This window comes from Gilbertella persicaria (genome assembly GCF_025201335.1).
Source record: "Gilbertella persicaria strain CBS 190.32 chromosome Unknown B0P05scaffold_21, whole genome shotgun sequence".
Classification (NCBI taxonomy): domain Eukaryota; kingdom Fungi; phylum Mucoromycota; class Mucoromycetes; order Mucorales; family Choanephoraceae; genus Gilbertella; species Gilbertella persicaria.
The window spans coordinates 256,890-278,149 of record NW_026251982.1 but is presented as its reverse complement, the minus strand read 5'-3'; the positions used below and the strand labels follow the sequence as shown (position 1 = coordinate 278,149).

The 21,260-nt window shown below is 37.8% G+C and overlaps 8 protein-coding genes across 8 annotated transcripts; 2 read left to right on the top strand and 6 right to left on the bottom strand.

The window, feature by feature from the left end:
* Nucleotides 1–14: 14 nt before the first annotated feature.
* Nucleotides 15–4,309, top strand: B0P05DRAFT_637713 (uncharacterized protein). The gene is made up of 6 exons (XM_051583662.1): nt 15–674; nt 727–850; nt 905–1,803; nt 1,847–2,408; nt 2,456–2,728; nt 2,778–4,309. The coding sequence occupies exons 1-6, from the start codon at nt 172–174 to the stop codon at nt 4,248–4,250; spliced, it is 3,834 nt and encodes a 1,277-aa protein (XP_051434640.1). The 5' UTR covers nt 15–171; the 3' UTR covers nt 4,251–4,309.
* A 74-nt stretch (nt 4,310–4,383) lies between these two features.
* Nucleotides 4,384–6,923, bottom strand: B0P05DRAFT_571879 (uncharacterized protein; the record flags this gene model as incomplete). Its single annotated transcript, XM_051581407.1, has 11 exons — nt 4,384–5,334; nt 5,403–5,505; nt 5,557–5,672; nt 5,719–5,824; nt 5,872–5,926; nt 5,970–6,126; nt 6,167–6,373; nt 6,416–6,560; nt 6,610–6,690; nt 6,739–6,833; nt 6,891–6,923. The coding sequence occupies 11 exons, from the start codon at nt 6,921–6,923 to the stop codon at nt 4,384–4,386; spliced, it is 2,049 nt and encodes a 682-aa protein (XP_051434639.1).
* Nucleotides 6,924–7,384: 461 nt separating this feature from the next.
* B0P05DRAFT_587445 (acetyl-CoA hydrolase) lies at nt 7,385–9,207 on the bottom strand (the record flags this gene model as incomplete). The annotated part of the gene is made up of 5 exons (XM_051582591.1): nt 7,385–8,057; nt 8,140–8,390; nt 8,443–8,705; nt 8,770–9,053; nt 9,104–9,207. 5 exons carry the CDS (start codon nt 9,205–9,207, stop codon nt 7,385–7,387), a joined length of 1,575 nt encoding a protein of 524 aa, XP_051434638.1.
* Nucleotides 9,208–14,456: 5,249 nt separating this feature from the next.
* Nucleotides 14,457–14,873, top strand: B0P05DRAFT_510662 (BTB/POZ protein; the record flags this gene model as incomplete). Its single annotated transcript, XM_051575601.1, has 3 exons — nt 14,457–14,587; nt 14,640–14,688; nt 14,732–14,873. The coding sequence occupies exons 1-3, from the start codon at nt 14,470–14,472 to the stop codon at nt 14,871–14,873; spliced, it is 309 nt and encodes a 102-aa protein (XP_051434637.1). The 5' UTR covers nt 14,457–14,469.
* B0P05DRAFT_542956 (dihydrolipoyl dehydrogenase) lies at nt 14,863–16,713 on the bottom strand. The gene is made up of 5 exons (XM_051578376.1): nt 16,595–16,713; nt 16,477–16,549; nt 16,344–16,426; nt 15,591–16,292; nt 14,863–15,536 (listed from the first exon to the last, which is right to left on the bottom strand). Exons 1-5 carry the CDS (start codon nt 16,631–16,633, stop codon nt 14,916–14,918), a joined length of 1,518 nt encoding a protein of 505 aa, XP_051434636.1. The 5' UTR covers nt 16,634–16,713; the 3' UTR covers nt 14,863–14,915.
* Nucleotides 16,682–17,609, bottom strand: B0P05DRAFT_542951 (uncharacterized protein). The gene is made up of 3 exons (XM_051578375.1): nt 17,480–17,609; nt 17,291–17,430; nt 16,682–17,237 (listed from the first exon to the last, which is right to left on the bottom strand). The coding sequence occupies exons 1-3, from the start codon at nt 17,592–17,594 to the stop codon at nt 17,019–17,021; spliced, it is 474 nt and encodes a 157-aa protein (XP_051434635.1). The 5' UTR covers nt 17,595–17,609; the 3' UTR covers nt 16,682–17,018.
* On the bottom strand, nt 17,610–19,011 carry B0P05DRAFT_542946 (vesicle coat protein). Its single transcript, XM_051578374.1, has 5 exons — nt 18,230–19,011; nt 18,056–18,177; nt 17,938–18,002; nt 17,768–17,881; nt 17,610–17,723 (listed from the first exon to the last, which is right to left on the bottom strand). The coding sequence occupies exons 1-5, from the start codon at nt 18,850–18,852 to the stop codon at nt 17,682–17,684; spliced, it is 966 nt and encodes a 321-aa protein (XP_051434634.1). The 5' UTR covers nt 18,853–19,011; the 3' UTR covers nt 17,610–17,681.
* A 76-nt stretch (nt 19,012–19,087) lies between these two features.
* On the bottom strand, nt 19,088–20,405 carry B0P05DRAFT_579480 (kinase-like domain-containing protein; the record flags this gene model as incomplete). Its single annotated transcript, XM_051581930.1, has 5 exons — nt 19,088–19,222; nt 19,270–19,888; nt 19,932–20,112; nt 20,159–20,222; nt 20,277–20,405. The coding sequence occupies 5 exons, from the start codon at nt 20,403–20,405 to the stop codon at nt 19,088–19,090; spliced, it is 1,128 nt and encodes a 375-aa protein (XP_051434633.1).
* Nucleotides 20,406–21,260: the final 855 nt, after the last annotated feature.

Genomic DNA, 21,260 nt, shown 5'->3' with positions numbered 1-21,260 from the left:
ACTCTACCCTTGACAGCTTTTTTTTCTTTCCTTACTATCATATCGAACTTTGTTACAAAGTATTTCCTTTTTTTTTATCCAAGTAGTTTTTGTCGTTCTCTCTTACTGCTTTTGATCTCGGACGTTTTTCTCGTACACACATAAAAATACAAACAAGGTGTCTATTTCGGTATGTCACTATCCTTAGTTCGACAAGCAGTTACAAAAGGAAGGCTGGTTCCTCTTCAACGATATCAGACATACACTATATCAAAATGCATTATATCTCGATACAACAGCACAGCAGCTGCTACGCCCCCCGCAGCAACAGAACAAGAAACTCCTCTTCGCCGCCAACATATTATATTTCCCAATCCTGGTATGCAAAGCTTCACCGAAACCACTCGAATATTGCCTTCTGCTGTTGCTGAACAATTTGCAATTTTAAAGGCTTGTATTGCATCTGGCTCAATGGATCGTGCTCAACGTATTATGAGTGAGCTTTACAGGGCAAAACCCGAAGAAATGAAGTTGTTTGCAGATATCAATGTTTATAATTATTTCTTGAATGGATTTGTGGAGGCTCCAGAAGGGCCAATGACAAAGTATTGTCTATCTTGGTTTGATAATATGAAGGAATATGGTGTTCATGCAGACGCAAACACATTTGCTATCATTGTGAAGGGATTTCTCAAGTAAGTAAATCGAGAGGAATTTGAAAATTCATGCTAATTTTTTTATGTTTAGAGTAAAAAGCTACCACACTGCAAAAGCTCTATTGAGAGACTTGGCCGAAACAGAAGGAATTAATATAGAACAAATGTTGCGCTCAGAATATTTGTCGAAAAATGACGTCGAAATGTTTAGAGAGGTATAGAATGATAATTACGCACTTAAAAAAAAAGAGGCTGACGGTCTTTTGTAGATGATTTCTGTCTCAAAAGGAACTTTAGATTTAAATATTGAAAAGCTTTTAAAAGAGCTTGAGAGTGCAACCGATCAAATTCTCGGTAAACCTGCTGTCAAAGAAATACCAAAAACGGAAGAGAAACTTAAACAAATCGAAGTGGTGCCTGAAGCAAAGCCCACAAAATCAATTGGTGTTCACTTTTTGCAAGAGCAATTGGCTGCTTTGCGCGATCCTCATGCTAGTGTCAAAACAGATCCTTACGAGCTCCAATTAGGGCTGGAGCAACAAGGCTATGAAATGGCTTTGCAACGATTACTGCATACCAAAGAACAAAGTATTGAGCGTGGTGATACGTTGAATGCTATGAACTTGTCACCCTTAAAACGTATCATGTGGACTTGGCATCAAAATATGGTGCCTTTGATTCAAGAAGAAATTATGCGTTGTGATGCTGCTACTGCACGAGAAAGTGATCGTCGTGCTTATGGTCCCTTTTTAAAACTATTGCCTCCCAAGACACTGTCCATTGTGACTATTTTGGAACTCTTACGTCTTCACAACTCATCTGGTATCGGTGATGGCATGAAGACTGCTCGTGCTGTGATTGATGTGGGTAAAGCTGTTGAAATGGAATATAATGCTGTCCAAATCAAGCGACGTTCCACCAAATCTTCTCTTTTAGACAAGGGCACAGATACACAAGCATTGTTCTCCAACAGTCGGTTATTCAATTTAACTGTCAAAAGAGCACAAAGAGACATGATGGAGAAAGGCGGTGGCGCATTGGTAAATGAATGGAATCCAGTTTGGCCCAGCACCATTCGTGCTAAAGTCGGCAGTGTATTGACTAGTTTATTGTTGGAAGCTGCAAAGATTCCTGTACCTAGTAAAAACCCTGAGACTGGAAAGAAAATGTAAGTGGCATCTATATATTATAGCTTACTTACTTGCTGTTAGTATTGAAAACATTCCAGCCTTCTTCCACACTTACCAATATGTACATGGTAAAAGAGTGGGTATTATCAAGTTTTCTGAACAGTTGACACAAATGCTCTCTCGTGAACCTGTACGTGATACCCTTCACCCTCGTCTCTTACCAATGCTTGTTCATCCTCGACCATGGCTTTCCTACAACTCAGGTGGTTACTTATCCACCAAATCTGTGTGTATGAGAATCAAGGATTCTGCTGAACAATTAGTTTATCTCTCTAAAGCTTCTGAACAAGACCACCTTACAGACGTATTGGCCGGTTTAGACGTATTAGGGTCTACTCGTTGGAGAGTCAACAAGGATGTTTTTAAGGTGATTTTAGAAGTCTGGAATTCAGGCGAAGCACTTGCTGATATTCCACCTGCTATCAACGAGCCCGCTCCATTGCCACCCAAGCCCGCAAATTACGACACAGATCCTAAAGCCAAGTTTATGTGGGTCTCTGAAGTAAAGCAACAGCAAACAAATGAAAGAAACTACCACAGTTTGAGATGTGATGTCAACTACAAAGTAGAAACTGCTCGTGCCGTAAGTAAAAATGGGAAATTTATAGCGATGAATATTGATTTTGTTAGTTTTTGAATCTTCCTATGTATTTCCCTCATAATATGGATTTCCGTGGTCGTGCTTATCCCATGCCTCCCACGTTAAATCATTTAGGTAACGATTTATGTCGTGGTTTATTGCATTTTGATGATGCAAAGCCCTTGGGTACTCGTGGCTGGAGATGGCTTAAGATTCACTTGGCCAACTTGTACGGTTATGATAAGCACTCCTTCTCTGAAAGAGAAACCTACACGATGGACAACATTGAAAACATTTTGGACTCTGTTGACAAACCCTTGACTGTAAGTATATCTTCATTCTCAAATACGCAAATTAATCTGTGTTGGCTAGGGTAACCGATGGTGGTTGAAGGCAGAAAATCCATGGCAATGTCTTGCTGCTTGTTATGAGGTTGCTGCTGCTTTCCGTAGTGGAAAACCTGAAGAATTTAAGTCTCAACTCCCTGTCCATCAAGATGGTACCTGTAATGGTCTTCAACATTATGCTGCCCTTGGTGGTGATTTAGCTGGTGCTCGTGCCGTCAACTTGGCTGCTGGTGATCGTCCTGCTGATGTCTATACCGGTGTTGCTGACATGGTCAATAGTGTCATCGACAAAGCTGCAGCAGAAGGTGATCCTTTAGCTCAACTTTTGCAAGGCAACATCAGTCGAAAGGTCGTCAAGCAAACTGTCATGACCAATGTGTATGGTGTGACATTTATTGGTGCCCGTGCACAAATTGAAAACCGTTTGAAAGAAAACCCTAATATTCCTCGTGACAAGGTCTACATTTTAGCTGGTTACTTGGCTAAGGCCGTCTTTTCTTCTTTAGGTGAAATGTTTACAGGTGCTCGTCAAATTCAAGACTGGCTTACGGATTCTGCTAGACGTATTGCACGAAGTGTGCCTTTGGAAACACTTCAAGAGACCGGCATTGTTGCTGGTGCTGATCCTGTGGATCCAGCCACACAAAAGAAAGACAAGCGTAAAAAGAAGAATAGCAAGACATTCTCAGCTCGTAATCCTTCTGCAAATCAAATGAGTTCTGTGATTTGGACTACACCGCTTGGTTTGCCTATTGTTCAACCTTATCGTCGTTCAGGCAAGAAGCAAATTGCTACTTTGTTGCAAACTATCTTCATTGAAGACCCTGATGCTTCTCGACCTGTTAATGCCATGAAGCAAAGTACAGCTTTTCCTCCCAACTTTATTCACTCTTTAGATGCAACACATATGTTGATGTCTGCTGTAGCTTGTCATAAGAAGGGTATGACTTTTGCTTCTGTCCACGACAGTTATTGGACACATGCCTGTGATGTAGATGCTATGAACGAAGTTATTCGCGATCAATTCATTGAACTTCATTCTCAGCCCATTATGGAAAATCTTATTGCTGAATTCAAGGAGCGTTATAAAGATTATCGTGTACCATGTAGTGCGCTTTTATCTGAAGAAGGTGAAAAGAAGAAGTTGGTAGAAGATGGCGAAGAATCCTTGGAAGAAGATATTGGATCCAGCTTATTTGGTGACCCATTAGCTATGGAAAAAGATATGGAACTTGAAAAGCAAAAAAAGGAAAATGAAAAGAAGGACGCATTAAAGGCTATCTTTGGTTTGGGAAGCGCATCCGAAGCTGAAGGTGACGGTGATGAGGATTTGGATGAAGTAGAAGACTTAGATGACGATGAACCTCCAGCCAAGAAGAAGAAGTCTGCTTTGAACAAATACAAGTATAGTTGGGAGCCACTTACCTTTTTGCCTTTACCAGCCAAGGGCGAGTTTGACATCAACGAAGTCAAGAAATCACCTTACTTTTTCCATTAGATATTTTATAGATTTACATATATTCCCCCCATTCTTTCTCTTTTTTCTTTCCTTTCATGGCATTGATTCATGTAGTGTATTTTATGTATAAACAATAATAAAAAGAAGATCATTTAGAATTTTTAAAAAAAAGTTACATATAGACCACTTGGTTTGACTGAACTATGCTTTGTTTGATTTCTACTGCATCACTTTGAATAGAGATATTTGGCAGTGTATTGTCTTCAAGACAATAGTTGAAATAAATAGGCTGGGATGAGCCTTTTCCTTCGATATAGAATTTAGCAAGCAAACGTTGTTGAGGACTATCTGGTTGGTATTGTTGCATTAAATCAGATATTTGCCAAGTGAGTCGGTTCTTTACTGTATCCCAAACGCCTTGAGGTGTGCTTTGAACATTATTAACTTGATCTTCCATTGCAACACTGACACTGCCTTTTATTTTAGAAGGATCAATGTCGATGTTCTTGCTATGTTTGACAATCAGATAAGAAATGCCGTCAACACATTTCCAAAAAGCAACAAGTTGTAAAGGAAGTTGAGAAGTGTCTGTGTTTACATCAAACATAAAACAAGCAACTGGCTTGCCTGGTTCAAAATGACTCGTGTTTATCACATAGCCGTCAGCTTGAACAATGACATAAGGAGAGCGAGGCCTAAGATTTTGTATATGGTCTAGACCGTTCAGTTGAATAGGTATGCTGCCTGTATTGCTGTGACAAGTAATCAACACTTGTCCAGCAATATACATGTTTGAGCCTGTTACCCTTGTCTTTTCTACTATAGATACAGACAATGGTTGTTGTGTTTCAGGAATAGGTGCAAGCTGTAATGATGTTTCTGAGTTTCTTGTTGTAATAGTAGGAGAATGATGCAAAGATGGAGTGGACACTGTGTTAAAATTAGATAGAGCCATAGAAGATGAGGTGATAAATGGATTTGTTTCGCTAACTAGTATCATAGAATTAGCACGATCTGGTACATTGGGTGCTAATTCTGCAGAAATCAATACAGAATGTGTCTGAGATCGAGGAATATTACTTTCTCTTCTTCCTCTTGGTCGCCTTGTTACTGTTGGTGTTCGCTATACAAAAAAAAAAAAAAAAAAAAAAAAAGAATCAGATATATATGGCCAAAATGAGATAATGATACCTCTCGAAGCATATTAGCCATTTTGTTAAGTGATGCATTTGCTTGGTCAGTCTCTTCATGCAAAACATTGTCTCTAATGTTGACTTGTAGTCGTTGATTCCAACTTGAATCATAAAGAAATTAGACTCTATGAATCATGTTGTTCCATACAAACCTTTGTAAATCTGAGTCTATATCTGATGGCGAATTACGAGAAGAGATATCTGATCCAAAAGTAGCCGCAAATTTGTCTCTTGAAGGTGGTATAGAATAACCTTCAGAATCCACTACCTAGAAAGACAATGAGTGCATTTTATTATTTGTATTTCGTGTTTACATTTGAAGCTACGGGTGAAATATTGATGACTGGATCAGGCACTGGTTCTTCTGTTACACTAGAACAATTTGACATTTGATGTTGTGAAGCTCTAGGGAGATGGTTGCTGTTATTGACGTTAAGCATAACTTTTGTTTTTCTCTATTCTCTTACTCCATATCATTAAATTGTTCGTGACTCTTCTTTCTCTTGGCAAATACAGATTTGACTTGAAGACATTAGATTTTGTCTGTGCGCACAATTTAGCTTACATTTGTTTGTGGAACGAAAAGAATCATGCGAATTGACAGTAGAAGATCTCGGTCTGTGGGGTACTGTCTGTAAATCTCTTGCCCTTTCTGTACAAAAGTCTTGTATATCATGATTGACGTCAAATTTTTGTGCCGATAACAAGGTTATATTTGCCATCTAATTAAGATTAACAACCTCGTGCTTTCTAATCTATTACCTCAATGCGTTTCTTTAATTGGTCAGACTGAAGGACTTCAAATGCTTCCACCATAGATTTTAGCCGTGTTAGGCGACATTCGTCAATCTTTTGATGTAAATTTAAATATTCAACACCATTTGTTTGCCAATTTCCATTTTCAGTGGGCTTTTTCTTGAAGATGGAATTTCTTTTTGACTTATTTAAGGACTGAATCATAGGTTCCATCTGATGTAGCCATTAATATCATTCAAAGTAGTGTTTGTTTACCTGTTGAAGTCGGTCATATTCTTCGAAAGGCATCGTTCTCATTGGCTTTTCGATTTCTTGAATAATACGATGTGCTAATTCTGAATGAAAACTAGCAACTTGATTCAATTCATTTAAAAGTTGCTCCCATACGGGACCGAAATGTCTATATACGCGTGTCAAGGATGGTACACTAAAAAAGAAAGGGTATTTACCCCAAAATACCCGGGTCTGTTGTGTATAGCTTTTTGGATGCCTTTGACAGGCTTTTTGCGTAAGCTTCTTCTATTTGAGCTCTTGAAGGGAATTTAATGAGTGCTTATAGTAATTATACGATTGTATACCTTTCTTTGACGTAGTCTGCAAACTCTGTATCAAGCGTTATAGCATCTTTTAGTCTAGCCTGAACAACAGAAATGCCTTCTTTAGGCTGTTTAGTCTATTTAAATACGGATTCTTTTTATTAGAAATTGTCTTTTAAAAATGTCAATATTACCAAAAAAGCATTGGCATAAAAAGCGTCTGTCATTTCAAGGTTGGAATCAAGAAGGAAGAGCTTAGGGATTCAGACAAAAGAAAGAGAAAGAGACAAAGAAAAAGGTCAATAAAAAAAATAAGAGAGAAGAGACACAATTTCAAGTCACGCACAGGCTGTCTTTTTATCTGATAAAGCCTGATGTCTTTTTTTCATGTCATACAAGTATTTTACAGCATGTTTGTTTGTTTGTTGGTGTCCTCTTCATTTATCAAATTTCAAGAGAAAAATCAATTGCATACCAAGGTAGCTTCTTTAAAACTGTCGGAATGAATTCTACGGGAAGAAAGGGATTTTTTGATTACAAACACAGAATATATCTAAAAAAAAAATAAAGGTCATTTTTTATTATTATATAATACAAGAATAGATCAAGCATAGAATGAATGATACAAGTGAACAATGGAATCTAATAAATAAACTTTCCACTGAACATAATCTATAGTTATGTTTGTTTACCATGAGTCAAGCTTCATGGTACCGTTTTCCAACAAGTTAGTGTGCATCTTGAAGACCTTGTCAAGCATTTGAGGTTCATGACCTCTGCCAGCAGCAAGACACTTCTTGGTAGCCATGTCAAAGTAATCTTGAAGTTGAGGCTTGTATTCGGGGTGAGCACACTTGTCAATGATAACTTGGGCACGTTCACGAGGACTCAAGCCACGGAGATCGGCCAAACCTTGTTCAGTGACAAAGATATCAAGATCGTGTTCAGTTTGATCAACGTGAGAAACCATAGGAACAACACAAGAGACACCGTTGGCATCCTTCTTGGAAGGACGACTAGAAGGAGAGTGCATGATACTGATCTTACTGTTACGCAAGAAATCGCCAGAACCACCCAAACCGTTCAACATACCTGAACCACATACAAGAGTAGAATTGGCATGGCCGTACATGTCAAATTCAACAGGAGTGTTCATGGCGATACAGCCGAGACGACGGATGACTTCAGGAGAGTTGGAAACTTGTTGAGAACGCAACAAGAGTCTGTCCTTGTACTTTTCCCAGTTGTTGTAGAAACGATCAAAACCTTCAGGGGAGAAACGGATTGAGGTAGCGCTGGCAAACTTGAGCTTTTCGGAATCGAAGAATTCAAGGAAAGTGTCTTGCAAAACTTCAGTGAACCTAGATAATCAAATTAATCAATATATTCCAGATTTACCCTAATTTTCCCGCTCTTGTCCGATTAAAATTTTTTGCTACTTACACTGTGACATTTTGGAAGCGTGACTTGGCTAAACCACCAATAACAGCATTAGCAATGTTACCAATACCAGATTGAAGAGGCAACAAGTTAGCAGGGAGACGACCGTGCTTGACTTCGTGTTCAAAAAATTCAATAAGATGGTTGGCAATGGCTTCAGACTTGTCATCAGCAGGTGTGTTACCACCAGTCATATCAGGACGATCACTTTCAACAATGGCAAGGATCTTGTCAGTGTCAATAGGAATAGCAGTCTAATCAAAGATTTAATGATTAGCATACGGATGTTGAATGTGATACACTTACTGTTCCGATTCTGTCCTCGGTGTTCATAATCAGATAGGGCTTACGGTTAGGAGGGAGGTCACACATGCTAATATCGTGAAGACCTTCAAAAGAGGGAATACGAGTGTTGACTTCAATGATGATCTTGTCAGCCATTTGGATCAATTCAGGGGTGGCACCAACGGAGGCACCGGGAACAATCCAACCATCTTCGGTAATGGCAGTAGCTTCAACAACAACAATGTCGAGCTTTTTGTGATCGGGCTTATCTTTAGTGTAGTAACCTATTTAAAAAATTAATTTAAGAGTTTAGAAATTGTTGGGGCAAAAAAAAAAAAAAAAGCTTACCGTAGACAAGATCTTGAGGGAACATGGAAAGATGCTTATCGGCAAAACGAATACGGCCTTCATTGATACCCTTCTTGATGTTCTTACCAACTTGGTGAGGATAGCGACGGTCAATCATGTCAAGTTGAGCCCACTTATCTTCACATTCAGCACCAGCAGAAGCACCAACAAAAAGGTTGAACTTCATTTTACCTTGGAGGTTGTTCTTTTCAACATGGTCAGCCAAAGCAAGAGGAACCATCTTGGGGTAACCAACACCAGTAAAACCAGACCAACCGAGGTATCTAAAGAGATGCTTAGATCTTATGTGCATGCACGTATATAAGCTACTTACTGTCCACCTCTAAAGTATTGGAGGGTTTCTTCGGCCTTCATGACCTTCTTCAAGAGTTGAGGGCGGCGAACTCTGGATTTCAAAGCAGTACTGACAGTAGCCATAGTGATTTATTCTAGTTTGAAAAACAAGAAAAAAGAATTGAATAAAATTCATCTACTTCGGTCTTTTTATATAGTCAAAAACTCAGGAAACGCAACGCGGGGCCTCAAGTTCGGATAAAATATAAAGAAATCCAGTGAGGCGTCAATTTTATTGATCAAGGGTTTTGACCAATTGATTAAAAAGCACCTGTTTAACTTGAATATCCAGCAATTTTGTATAACTACATAATGATCTATACATACGTATATAAATGTATATTCCTTCAAAGCCTGAAATCAGTTTTTATGTTATCAAAGGAATGACATTTGCTTTAGCGTACAAAAGCAACATGTAAAAGATTCCTGTATTACAACTTCAAGTGTCTACAATCGCCATATCGACATTTTAAAGCCAGTTAAACGTGGGGTAATTAATGAAAACTCAAAGGCAAAACTCTGGTTGGTTCCAATTGATTAGCTTCTTTCTTATTTCCCCGGATTTTCAATAGCATAGTGCTTGATAGAAAAAAAAGCAAAATAGGCAGCAACGAATCAAGTATAGAGAGAAGAAGTGCCCTCGTCATCAGTATAAAAAGAATAAAATAGAAAAGTTACCATTTTTTCTACAGATGTACGCAATAAAAGCACATGAACGGCTAAACGATAAGGAGCCTAGAGATTCATTCATAAATATGCAGCACTGGTAAAAACCTTGCAAAAAAGTTTAAGCCGTTCCAGGTGTAACATACATTTGGACAAATGGAACGATTTTTTAAACTATTCAACTAAATATGAGTACAAAAAGAAAAGTCGTTTAACGTGTGTTAAAGAAACAAACATATGATGTAAATAATTGACTATAGTTATGGGACGAGTGGATAGTTGATTATTTTGCATCCCCAAATTATGCTATTGATATTAGTCTATCTTGTTAACTAAAGTTATAAAGTTAAAAGTTTAAGAGAGCTTGCTCAATTTATGACTTTTTCTCGTATCTTAGTTTGATAACTGGTTTCACAGATCATGCAAAATGTGTCGTACTGTATTTTTGAACAAAACCATCAAAAGATGCTTCTGAATAGGTAACAAATGGTTTAAAGATATTCAATGCTCTCTTATCACTTCCAACTATTTAGCTGAAAGAATTATTGACATATATCAGTATGACAACTTTAACCTTTAGCAAAGAACTCATTCTTACAATGAAATTGCGCTATTTTCAGTATTGATGCAAATTTTCATCTTTTTTTTAGATGAAGGTAGAGTAAAGCCTTTTTATGCACTTGTAAATACTCAAATACCTACAATCTATATTTACTAACATTTATGGTACCTTTGGAGTCGATTTGGACCAAAAAAAAGCGATTTGGAAAAAATGTTCATTTTGACCTCGGATCCAAAGAGTATTAGTTGTGAAATATTGAGCTTGGCAACTCCTTGAGCTTCTTTTTGACGCTACAAGACAAAAAATGAAGCTACCGAAAAGCTTAAATACCCAAAATGTGCGTCAGACGCTATAATTTTTGATGGATGTGTTTGCTTGCCAATTGTGCTATGAAATTAATGAGATATGAACGAAAACCCTTGAGGATATTTTTACCTATTTGCTCAATATTTCGACAGCAAATTTGCTGTCTTTTGTAAGTCAATAGACTCAGAAAGCAAATATATACGGCTTTTGTTACTGCACCAAAGTAAAATAACTGCGTATTCATGCAGTTCTCAGCAAAAGCTCGATTTTTTTTAATGATTTTTGCCGCACGTATTAGTGGTCTCGAGAGGGACCCACTAAAAGAGGTGCTCGACAATTATTTATTATAAGAGGATTAAAAGAAACAAAAAGGGTACTACAATTTCAAAAAACAAAGAAATCAAGAAAAAAAAAGAGCAGCTACTGCGAGAAAAGACCTCTCAAGATGAAAGGTCATTTTCAGCAGCTATACGCATAATTTGATAGCGAGTGCTATGGAGAACAGAGAGATAATGGAGTGGTTGGTTCTGCATGGTATGGGTCCAATGGGCCTTCCAGATTTCAGAGAGACCGATCAAGGTTACCATGGCTACTGAAAGAGGACAGTTGGTTTGAGACCGAATCCGAGAAAAATTGAAAGATGCAAGTGCATCAGAGACTAGATTCAGAGAGGTGCCTGGCCATAGAAATTCTCTGATCAAGGCATCCCAGAACGGAAATTTTTGGGGGCAGCGAAAGAAGAAATGGTACACAGTCTCCTGATCACCACACAAAAAAGCTCGATTTTTGGATGCAGGATGAAGAATGAGAGATAATTTCGTTTTAAACCCCGCTCCAAGCTGTTCTGTATATCCTATGTTCATTTGCCTTACCTTTACATAATAGACTACCTATATTTCTATATTTGTATGTTCTTTGGCTCTCCAAGTAGCATATATTATCTCTTATAGATCGATTACTAACAGGTTTTATATGTCGTCGAGAGCAAACACACTTAAAGCACTGCTTAAATGCACTATTCTTTAATGCATCATTACTCGACAACCAGACTATCAAAGCAGTCCGTTTTTTCATTTAAAACATGTTCTTTCAAGCTCAGGAATCGAATGGTACCATTGGTTTGACAGTTTTGTGAAATTTATGTTTTTGACTTATGGGGGATCCACGGATGTCTGTGAAGATGAAAAAAAAAAAAAAAAAAAAAAAAAAAACTCGATCAGGAATTTTTGGAATGACCTGATGTAGGTCTGATCCAACCGAAATCAGACAAGACCGTCTCTAGATACCTCTGATGAAAAGAAAGCGAATCTACTAAAATCAAAAAAGCGAGTCAATTTGAGCCTTTGCTTCAAAACTGCAATCAAAGTTCATTGTGCACTGTAATCAGTAGAAAATAGGCCCATTTTAGTAGATGTTTGGCATTGAATAATTTCCCAACTATACACCACATGTTATGCAAGATGTAGGCGAGCAAATCATGTCATAGTACTTGGCACTTTTGAAGTCAAGAGGAAGAGCTCCGAACATGATAAACAATTGATGTCTTGAAAGAGGTAGGTTTGATCATCAAAACCCCACTTTTTTCTGATAAGCATCACCTTTGTAACTAGAAGTGCAAAAACCGATATATACATAAAAAAGACGTATCTAGCAAATTTGCTCGATGCTATATTGCAGATAGAATGGTGCAAAATTGATAGACCATTTACTAGTCAACATCTACTAAAATGGGCCTATTTTCTACTGATTACAGTCGAAATATTGAGCAAATAGGTAAAAATATCCTCAAGGGTTTTCGTTCATATCTCATTAATTTCATAGCACAATTGGCAAGCAAACACATCCATCAAAAATTATAGCGTCTGACGCACATTTTGGGTATTTAAGCTTTTCGGTAGCTTCATTTTTTGTCTTGTAGCGTCAAAAAGAAGCTCAAGGAGTTGCCAAGCTCAATATTTCACAACTAATACTCTTTGGATCCGAGGTCAAAATGAACATTTTTTCCAAATCGCTTTTTTTTGGTCCAAATCGACTCCAAAGGTACCATAAATGTTAGTAAATATAGATTGTAGGTATTTGAGTATTTACAAGTGCATAAAAAGGCTTTACTCTACCTTCATCTAAAAAAAAGATGAAAATTTGCATGAATTGTTGTCTTTTTTCGCTGTTGAAGCATTTGTTTATCTGGTGAATCTGGTGGATCTAGTGAGCCTGATGAACCGAATTTAAAAGCAAGTCTGACAATCTGCTTTTAGATACATAATCGCGAGTTTCTAAGGTCATGCTCATTAGACATATGAACTCAGTCAAACATGCAACCTAACGAGTTTTGAAGATCATAAAAGTTTAATCTAAAAGATTTCAGAAAAGGGAAAAGGGAAACTTTAACACAGTCTCTTGAAAATCATTTTCATGTTTAGCTTATATCAGAGCATAAATCGAAATTCTATATGTTCACTATAATGTCTCTTTACGCAAAAAAGACTTCTTTATTTAGTTGAATAGTCAATCTAAATAAACATTCATAGTCTTTCAAGTCTTTTTTTTTTTTTTTTTCAATATTCAAGGATTGATACTTGTGAAGTTACTAGACTGAAGAGTGATCACATTCTCCGATTCCAAAGCAGCTAGTCTTGAATAGACTAATTCACTAGAAAGCAACATAGCACTCGCTCTATAAGAACAGGCCTTTCTTCTTATAAGAGACAGTCTACTCAAATACATGAATAGATGAGTACTGCAAATAGTGCACATTCTCTGTCTGATAGCTGCCTCCCTTATAAAGAGAGAGTTTACCGAGAATAGACACTACTCAAACAAATAGCACTACTGCCACCAGGCTTAAACCTAGTCTATGTAAAAGAACGCTTTCCTAGATATCCGAAGGGTTTATGCTGATGAAGAGTTGAATGGACTATAAGCTACATCTCTCACTACCGCATTGACGCATACACCTCACAAATAAGTAAGGCCAGAACTATAACAGTAGCAAAAGCGAGCTATGACTTACATCTGCCGTCACTCTGTCCGATAGCTGTTTTCTCCTAAAGAAGAAAGATGCCATGAATAGATAGAAATTCCAGTCAAAGACCAGACGGACAAACAGAACCATACAAGCATCTATGTCTATCTTTACTTTCCCTTTGTCCACCCACAAGGAAACAAAAGTGGGTGTCAATAAACACAAGGATTGCTCATATGCAACATAGAAGACATTCCTATATTCTCTCTTGGATTTATACAATACCAACACAAGGGGCAAGATCACACAAGAGTCAGGTAAGGCCTGAAGCGAGCATAAGAAGAGATCATCATACCAGTGCACTATGTTTGGGATTGTCTTCAAGTGTTGTTGAAATACAAGTGCAAAAAAGAAACAAGTCTTTTCTTCTTTTTTAACTGACAACAAGTATGTAGTTTTCTCTATCAAATTGATGTAAAATCAATAAAAGCAGAGCTATTTTGATAGAAGAGTAGCGCCAACTAGGTAATCAACTAAGTGAGAGGCAACAATACTGTAAAGGCGAAAACGTAATACTTGTTGACGAGAGTAAAGAAGTTGAAAAAAATAAATAAACTGGCAATGCGTGTAAATAATAAAGGCAGGGAGAGATTATTTCACTTGAGCAAGAGTTAACAAGTTGTAACATGTCTTTAGTTGCCTAGCAACGCTTCAGTATGTGATGTTGAATTTCGTTTGCATGAAAGTCTGAGAATCAATCACAGATACGGTTCAGACAGGACACATTTGAATACCGAAGGGATTGCAAATAAAAAAAAAAAACTACGCTTTTTTTTTAACTTTATACAGAATGTCTAAAGCAGAATCCGAGTATGTCAAGTTAATTAGTAGTGATGGTTTTGAGTTTGTAATTCACCGTGAAGCTGCTATTCGTTCTGGTACTATTAAGAATATGTTGTGTGGTCCTGGTAAGAAAAAATAAAAGAAAAAAGTCGATACAAAGATACTCATGAGCCATAGTTCAATTTAGAGAATCGCTTGATAATGAAATCACATTTCGCGATATAAAGTAAGTCAATATAAATATACTCTTTTACTAATGTCGTAAACAGAGGTGCCATTCTTGAGATTGTATGCAGATATCTTTACTACAGATGGCAATACGAAGGCTCCACAACAGAAATACCCGAATTCAAAGTGGATCCTGAAGTCGTTTTAGAGACTTTAATGACAGCAGACTTTTTAGAATGTTAATCATGTTTATTGTACACAAAATAAAAAAAAGGGAAGGGACGATTAAAAGTTAATGGCATTGCCAAAGGAAGCAATAAGACAAGCTTCACGGAAAGCTTCAGACAGAGTAGGGTGAGCGTGACATGTACGACCAACATCTTCAGCAGAAGCATTGTATTCCATAGCCAAGACACCTTCAGCAATCATTTCACCGGCATTGGGACCAATGATATGAACACCCAAGATACGGTCTGTGTCAGCATCAGTAATGACCTTGACAAGACCATCAGTGTCATCGTTGGTACGAGCACGGGAGTTGGCAACGAAGGGGTAGCTACCAGTCTTGTACTTGACACCTTCTTCTTTCAATTGAGTTTCGTTCTTACCTACCCAAGCAACTTCAGGGTGTGTGTAAATGACAGAAGGAATAGCATCGTAGTTGACGTGACCGTGACCAGTAGCGATCATTTCAGACACGGCAAAACCTTCATCTTCAGCCTTGTGGGCCAACATGGGGCCAAAAGTAACATCACCAATACAACGAATGTTAGGGACGCTTGTCTTGAATTCAGAATCAATGACAACACGACCACGGTTATCGAGTTCAACACCAACGTTTTCTAAGCCGAGACCAGCAGTGTAGGGACGACGACCGATGGAGACGAGGACAGCATCAGCTTCAAGCTAATAATCAATATATGTTAATTCACAAGTTGCCAAACATCTAAAATTACTTACAGTTTCAGCCTTGCCACCCTTAGCAGCTTCAACATCCACCTTGACAATATCACCTTCTACCTTAGCACCATTGACCTTGGTGCTCATCTTGAACTTGAGACCTTGCTTTGTCAATGTCTTGTGGAAGCTCTTGGCCAATTCAGGGTCCATACCAGCACCAATGGCATCCAAGTATTCAACCACAGTGACTTCAGCACCGAGACGAGACCAAACGGAACCCAATTCAAGGCCAATGACACCAGCACCAATGACAACCATCTTCTTAGGGACTTTTTCTAATTCCAAAGCACCAGTAGAGGAAACAATCTTCTTTTCATCGATTTCAATACCGGGAATAGGAGTGACTTCGGAACCAGTGGCAATGATGACATTCTTAGCCTTAAGGGTAGATTCCTTACCATCTAAACCGGCAACAGCAATTTCATTGGCTGTCTTGAATGAACCAGTACCTTTGACATAGTCAACACCGTACTTCTTGAAGAGGAATTCAACGCCCTTGGTCAAACCACCAACAGCCTTAAGACGAGCCTTGTGCATGCTATCCAAGTTAAGCTTGACATCAGAGACTTCAATACCACGGCTCTTGAGATCGTGTTGAGTTTGATGATAGATGTGAGAGTTGTTCAACATGGCCTTGGAAGGAATACAACCAACGTTTAAACAGGTACCACCCAAGGAACCACGCTTTTCAATACAGGCAGTCTAATGGGGTCCATGTCAGATCCCAACTAATTTTTTCCCACCATCACTTACCTTAAGACCTTGTTGAGCAGCTTTAATAGCAGCGGGATAACCACCAGGACCACCACCGATAACAACAACATCGTATTCAGTTTCTAAAGAACAATGAGTATCAAAGACTTTAAAGCATAGTGATATTTCATACCAGTGCTGTAGAAACGATAGAAACTGTTGGCAAAAGGACGGGCAGTCTTCACAGCAGCGTTGCGTGCAGCAATCTAATAAAATGTAAGCTTACATCAAATGATTCAAGTGCTTATTACGTTTGCTAAAGGAGTCTTGGTAGCAGCAAGTCTAAACATGTTTAGGAAACAAAAGAAGAAAAGAAAAGAAAAGGCCAGCAAAAAAAAAAGAATTTAAGAGTTTTTTAATCGAAAAAAAGTCGGGAAAACAAGGGGAATTTCAGTCACGAAAAAAGCAAGCTTCTTTTTGGGGGAGTTTTGTTTTAGCGGTGTTTTTCAAGATTGTCTTAAAAGAGACAATGAGGCTGTTCTGTATAGGTCCACAGGAATCCAGCCAATATAGTTTAAACCACCAAACCCACCTATATAGTAAATCTTCTCTACATGGAACTCATAAAACCGAAAATCATGAAAAGAATTCCTTGCATAAATGATTGAGTAGACGAGTATTTACTACGCATAACTTACCATAGTCTTGCTTCCGGATGTGTTTGAAAAAAGCAATTCATAGCCAATTTAGACTATATAGACAGACATTTAATTTAGTGTGCTTATCTGCCTTACTTACTTTAGATTCAGGTATACGAGTAGTATGTCCAAATAATGTAAAGCGAGGTTGTTGAACAGGCGTTGAACGGTTTCCATAATAGACATTATAGTCTTTTAAAGCAGTGATTGTGAATGCCATTTGATCAGGGTTTTGGTGCATATTTCGAGCACTCAACTACAAACAGACCGATAAGTTATCGAAACAATTTTGTCTATATAGGCGCAGACCTGTAGATCTGACATGAACAACAATAAATTGCCTGTCTCCTTTGTGCATTCAACACTATAGTATTCCATAATACCAAATGGAAACCCACTCAACTCATTAGACACTGAAGAGTCCATCAATGTCAAGATATGTCCTCTGCCTATATAGACCACAGTTAAAGGCATGCAGACACATATTTGCAATGATACCTGAGTCTGCTACTATTCTTCTTGTTAAATGAGCAGCAGCTTCTACAGACTGTTCTATTGCATTAACAGCAGCTAACAAGCCAACACAATAAAGTAAGATAGTGAATACTAGCATTTTAATAAGAAAGAAAAAAAGGGAATTCTATGATATATGCGTGTGCGTGTGTGTGAAAAAGAAGCCTATTAGATTTGTGACGTTGTATCAGGTTGTTGCATTTTGCTTTTTCTGTTGATATTCTGCTTTCTAATATCAAAGGTGAGTATAGAATACAAAAGACAATGACTTACTAATTTTGCATAAAGTGGACTTTCTCTTCTACCCTGTGTCAATTTCTCCATTCTTTTTCTTGAAGATAACTTGAGCGTATAGCTAAATTGTGCTTGGATTTGAGCATAAATGTCCTGCATGGAAAGGAGGGAAGGGTGAATCAAGCAGTCTTACTTTGTATGGAACTTACTTTAATCCCAAGCAAATCCACTAATGACCTAAGTGCAGTATGACTCCTTCTTCGATAAAATTGATCTACACAATATATAAGATAAAATTCAACCACTGTCTTTTTTTTTTTTTTTTACCTTGAGATGACATAGGTGTTCGTCGATTACTATTAGCAACAGAATGTCGCATGCCTTCTTTTTCTCTTTGAAAGACCATATTCGCTCGTTCTTGAAGATTCAACGCCATTGAACGAAAAGCACTAGAAAGGATCATGTTAGATGCTGTATATATAGACAAACAGGAGACTGTACCTGACAAGAAATGGCCAACAAGAGATCAAATACACTCTATCTGTCATGAGCATGATCAATGAATAAAACCTGGCTTCTCCTCTTGCTTGTGAGTCTCTCAATTTAAACATGTAGCTCATGACATATCCATTTTCGTCATCACCAAACAAGACAGGACCATCTCGACCCTGACAAAACTCAGCCGTCAAACTACGGACACACGCCATACGCACTGCTTTATAGAGATGAGGCTGCTGAGGTGACTTGGTAGTACCAATATATTGAATGGAAGGGTCATCTTGATCCAATGTGACCAATCGTTTAGCTTCTGTGATGCCTTGACCTGTATTGACAAGTGGGAGTTGTGCTGTACAGGCAGCACAACTAGAGGTTGTATTTGAGGTCGTTGTAAGTGAAGAAAGGGAGTTTTTTCTTAGGGAAGAAGGTGTAGTAGAACAAGAAGTAATAGACGATGCTTGAGGTTGGTGATGAACAGGTCGCGCAATAGGTATAGGCTGTGTCTTGAGGGGGGGTATATGTATATCTTCCAATGATTTAGTGGTGTTATGAATAGCTTGTGTACAATAAACAACACAGGGGCCATGGACTTCGCAAAAGTGAAGAAGTGCAATAAGTGCGTTCATGATAAAAGACACACTTGACAAGTATATACAGTCAAACACACGCACACACACTCACACACTCACACACTCACTCGTAGCTCACTCTCACACAATAACAAGTAAAAAAAAAACATTCTATATTTATAGGAATTTATATATATATATATATATGTGTGTGTGTGTTTGTGTGATGAAAAGGCGGAATTTAAGGGCTGTTTGAAACATCTGCACCAATAAATAGCCATGGATTTTTATATCAAAAAGTAACTTGAAAAAAGGGGTGTCGAAGTGCTTCACGGGCAGAAATACGCTCACTTGGTTCATAGACCAGTAACTTCTTTAAAAGATCTAACAAGTAAGTATTATGAAGATTTGTAGCAGGAATAATTTCCTATAAAGAGGTAAGTTACACATACGCTGAGAAATCTTTTGACTTACATCAAGTGGTTTTAATCCACTAGGATACCGTTTACTTTGACGTGTGATCTTGTTGATAGAATATCGCAATTTCTTTGTATTCTTGTCAAAGAACTTTTGGGCTTCTTTACTAGCAGCTAAGACCAAATGCTTTGGCAAGTGTCCTAATACACAGAACATCATAGCCAAATGCTCTAGATTATCATGCGTCTGAAACAGCGCATCACCCGTAAAAAACTCGACCAAAATACAGCCAATCGACCACAAGTCACATGGATAGGACCAGCCTATGCCTAATATGATTTCAGGCGCACGATAGTGACGCGTAGAGACCACGGCTGAGTGATAGTCTTTTTCAAATGTAGCAGAACCGAAATCAATCAGACGAATATCTGTCTTGTCGAGCTCTGAATTCACCAGCAGGATATTCTCGGGTTTTAGGTCCGTATGTACTAGTTTGAGATCATGAATAAACGCTACACTGGTCAACAATTGTTTAGCGAGTTGTTGAATTTGGCTTTGAGGGAATGGTTTGAATTGATTCGATTTGAGGTAATCAAACACAGATTGCCCTAAAAGTTCAAACACCATACAGATATGATTTCGGTGATCAAACCATTCAATCAAATGAATGCATTTGCTATTAGAATGAGTTATATAGTCTCTCTCTATATATATCTTACTTGAGGTTCAAAGGGTCATGTTGTTTCAAGGTATTTAAGACTCGAATTTCAATTTTACTTGCATCTCTATATTTGGGAATAGCACGAATGATCTTGATGGCACAAAATGTTCTGCGTACTCGGTCAAAGCATTCCACTACTTTGCCAAACGTGCCCTGACCCAAGAGCCTCATGATTTTATCTATCACATTAAGTCCAAACTTCGTCAACAAACACAGTAAACTTACATTGTTTGGTGAGTGACTCATTCGGTCTAACAATATAATGGCCGTCCTGATCATCACAAGGTAGCTGTCAGGGTATGATTAATATAAAAAAACAAAACGAAAAACAAGCGACAATTACCTCTGCTATTGGTGCAGGTGCTGGTAATAAAGAAGTATTAGTTATAGAGAGTAATTTTGATGTGTTTTTGGCAATAGGTTTTGTATTATTATTATGTTGAGGTAATGGCGGTAATGGAGGTAAATACATTTGGTTTGGAAATAAATGAAAGGCCATGATATCTATGATTCCCCTAGTTCAATAACATATTATACAAGTATTACTTACTTTGATTTATCAAATTATCATGGTTGGTATATTTCTGTCTTTTGAGATCGAGTTGTTGGAATGAGTATGCCTGTTTCTTTGTTGTATAGCCATATTCATTACTACTTGATGAGGAAGATGAAGTGTTGGGTAATGAAGGAGGAGGAGTAGGTGTTGGTGAATCAGAGATCACAATCACTTCTGAAGGATAGCCATTCTTGTAAAATTCTTTTTCCCAGCTCTTACTTCTGTTTCTTTTTCTAGTCTGTGAATTCATGATATTGATTAGGAATTAAATGAACATATAAATAGTGTAGATAAATGCTTTTTTTTTGTTGTTGTTATTGATAGTGTAGAGAAGAAGAAAAAAAGTAAAGAAAGAGATTCAAAATGATAATTGAAACTCAGTTGTTTGAAGGAGAAGGAGGCGCAGGAAACAACAACGGAGATTGTCCTATTTACTGGTCATTATGAGAAAATTAGCCTCCCTCCCCCCTTCCTTTCTCTCGCCTGTTCTCTGGTAAACATTGCTGACAATGGTATGGTTAATTAAATAAGAGAATGTTGTCATATTCAAATTAGGTCCTTGTTTATTTGAGACCCATGTTGAAGTCTCTTATAATTAATTTGTGCAACTGTATTGAGTGCTTCTCAATCGTTCCCCTTTTCTTTATTTGATTGTTCACATCTTGAATCATTTTATATTTAAGTGCCGCTTCGCGATATCGTTTGCATAGGCATTTATCAACCCTTTTTATGCCGAGTGCACCTACGCTCTGACTTTCATAACAAATATGT

Excerpts from the sequence above, each read along its gene's own strand:
- B0P05DRAFT_637713 (XM_051583662.1), top strand. The coding sequence starts at position 172 with ATGTCACTATCCTTAGTTCGACAAGCAGTTACAAAAGGAAGGCTGGTT. Across the intron at positions 851-904 it reads ACGTCGAAATGTTTAGAGAG|ATGATTTCTGTCTCAAAAGG; the intron begins GTATAGAATGAT and ends GGTCTTTTGTAG. Across the intron at positions 1,804-1,846 it reads CCTGAGACTGGAAAGAAAAT|TATTGAAAACATTCCAGCCT; the intron begins GTAAGTGGCATC and ends ACTTGCTGTTAG.
- B0P05DRAFT_542946 (XM_051578374.1), bottom strand. The coding sequence starts at position 18,852 with ATGAACGCACTTATTGCACTTCTTCACTTTTGCGAAGTCCATGGCCCC. Across the intron at positions 18,003-18,055 it reads AACACCTATGTCATCTCAAG|ATCAATTTTATCGAAGAAGG; the intron begins GTAAAAAAAAAA and ends TATATTGTGTAG. Across the intron at positions 17,882-17,937 it reads TGGATTTGCTTGGGATTAAA|GACATTTATGCTCAAATCCA; the intron begins GTAAGTTCCATA and ends CTTTCCATGCAG.
- B0P05DRAFT_542951 (XM_051578375.1), bottom strand. The coding sequence starts at position 17,594 with ATGCTAGTATTCACTATCTTACTTTATTGTGTTGGCTTGTTAGCTGCT. Across the intron at positions 17,431-17,479 it reads AAGAATAGTAGCAGACTCAG|GCAGAGGACATATCTTGACA; the intron begins GTATCATTGCAA and ends TGGTCTATATAG. Across the intron at positions 17,238-17,290 it reads TGTTCATGTCAGATCTACAG|TTGAGTGCTCGAAATATGCA; the intron begins GTCTGCGCCTAT and ends GTCTGTTTGTAG.
- B0P05DRAFT_542956 (XM_051578376.1), bottom strand. The coding sequence starts at position 16,633 with ATGTTTAGACTTGCTGCTACCAAGACTCCTTTAGCAAAC. Across the intron at positions 16,550-16,594 it reads CCAAGACTCCTTTAGCAAAC|ATTGCTGCACGCAACGCTGC; the intron begins GTAATAAGCACT and ends ACATTTTATTAG. Across the intron at positions 15,537-15,590 it reads AGGGTGGCAAGGCTGAAACT|CTTGAAGCTGATGCTGTCCT; the intron begins GTAAGTAATTTT and ends ATTGATTATTAG.